Below are 1,713 nucleotides of genomic sequence, written 5' to 3'. Positions count from 1 at the left end.
TGAAAGAGAAATGTAAAAGAGAAACATTCACTATTTTCCTCCTTTATGTTCCCCATTCTCATTATCCAGCTAAGATCCACAATCCTATTGACTGCTGTCATGCCCTAATAGCTAATAGCTAGCATCTGACAAGTTGAAGAAAATTAAATAGAAAACTTGAGCATTTCCAATAACAGGGATTTTCATTGTTTTAACATGTTGTGAAATAGTGTTGCTCTTCACACCAAGATAAACATAAAAACTTTTATCACAGTAAATTTTTTGAACAAAATATTTTTACCATATGGACACGGATCTGCTTGGTCTTTGCACCATAGACAAGTGGATTAAGAAATGGAGGCACTAGCAGATAAGTACTAGAAAACAGGATGTGAATATAAGGAGGGATGTGAGAACCAAATCTATGTGCAAAGAAGGAGAAGAAACCAAGGGAGTAGAACTGGAGGAAGACACAGATGTGAGCGACACAAGTGTTGAATGCTTTTAACCTAGCCTCCTTCTGAGGCAAACGAAAGACTGTGATGAATATCTGTATGTAGGACAATGTGATTAATACAATGTCAAGCCCGGCAACAGTGAAGGCCACAAGCAAACCGCAGATTTTGTTGACCCTAATATTTTCTGCAGCCAGTTTCACAACAGCCATATGTTCACAGTAAGAATGAGAGATGACTGTTGTATGATAAAACTGTAATCGGAGCTTTATCAGTACTAGGCATGGTGCTACAAGAATGGCAGCCCTGAGTGTTACCATAGCTGATATCTGAGTGACTAAGTGGTGAGAGAAGATGGCAGCATGTCTGAGTGGATAACAGATGGCTACATAGCGGTCCAGGGCCATGGCCAGGAGGATGCCTGATTCTGTGCACTGAAGTGTGTGGATGAGCCACATTTGAAGCAAGCAAGAATCAAAATATATCTCTGTTACATGAAACCAGAAGATTCCAAGCATCTTGGGCACAATGCTTGTGCTGAGAGCAATATCTGTGACTCCTAGCATGCCTAGAAAAATATACATGGGCTGATGGAGGCTGCGTTCTGATATGATGATAATCAAAAGCAAGGAATTTCCAATCATAGCAATTAGATACATAGCACAAAATGGAATCCCAATCCAGCACTGCACAGATTCTAGGCCTGGGATCCCTATAAGGGTCAATACAGAAGGCATGAAGATTGTAACGTTGGAAACGGACATAATCCTTGAGTCTCCTGATGCAAACCCAAGTTTCTCATTCAATCCTACTTTCTTTCCATCTTCCTGTTTTTGCCCAAAGTCATCATATTGAGTCTCTCTGATTTATGTGGAAATCTGGGATAATATCATCAGTCTCATTTACATGTAAAGGGTGAAACAAAGGTCAACAGAGAGACATCACAGTTTTTAGGAAAGACATCCACAGCCACAGTACCATAGTTCTTGTACCACAATAAAATGTGATGTGCAGAGATGGGCAGTGCTTTTAAATCTGAAAAATAACTGAATTGGGAAAGAAACTGCTGTATTGACTCTTATTCATTCCAGACCTGTGGGGAAAGAAAATAAACTTGTTTATATTGTGTGAAAGTTGCATTTTAATCAGAGTTTAATGGATCTCTCCACATTACATATTTCAATTAACAGCTTTACTAGTCTCTTTTCCTCTATTGGCTGCTTGCTAAGTCACTTCAGTCATTTCCAACTCTTTGCGACTGCAAGGACTGTGCCTACCA

General features: G+C 39.5%; 1 protein-coding gene across 1 annotated transcript; it reads right to left on the bottom strand.

The window, feature by feature from the left end:
• Window positions 1-247: 247 nt before the first annotated feature.
• On the bottom strand, window positions 248-1,198 carry LOC133054122 (olfactory receptor 52A1). Its single transcript, XM_061138823.1, has one exon. It carries the CDS (start codon window positions 1,196-1,198, stop codon window positions 248-250), a length of 951 nt encoding a protein of 316 aa, XP_060994806.1.
• Window positions 1,199-1,713: the final 515 nt, after the last annotated feature.

This window comes from Dama dama, chromosome 1 (genome assembly GCF_033118175.1).
Source record: "Dama dama isolate Ldn47 chromosome 1, ASM3311817v1, whole genome shotgun sequence".
In the NCBI taxonomy this organism is placed as follows: domain Eukaryota; kingdom Metazoa; phylum Chordata; class Mammalia; order Artiodactyla; family Cervidae; genus Dama; species Dama dama.
The sequence above is the reverse complement of the archived record's forward strand: the minus strand, read 5'-3'. Positions and strand labels throughout refer to the sequence as shown.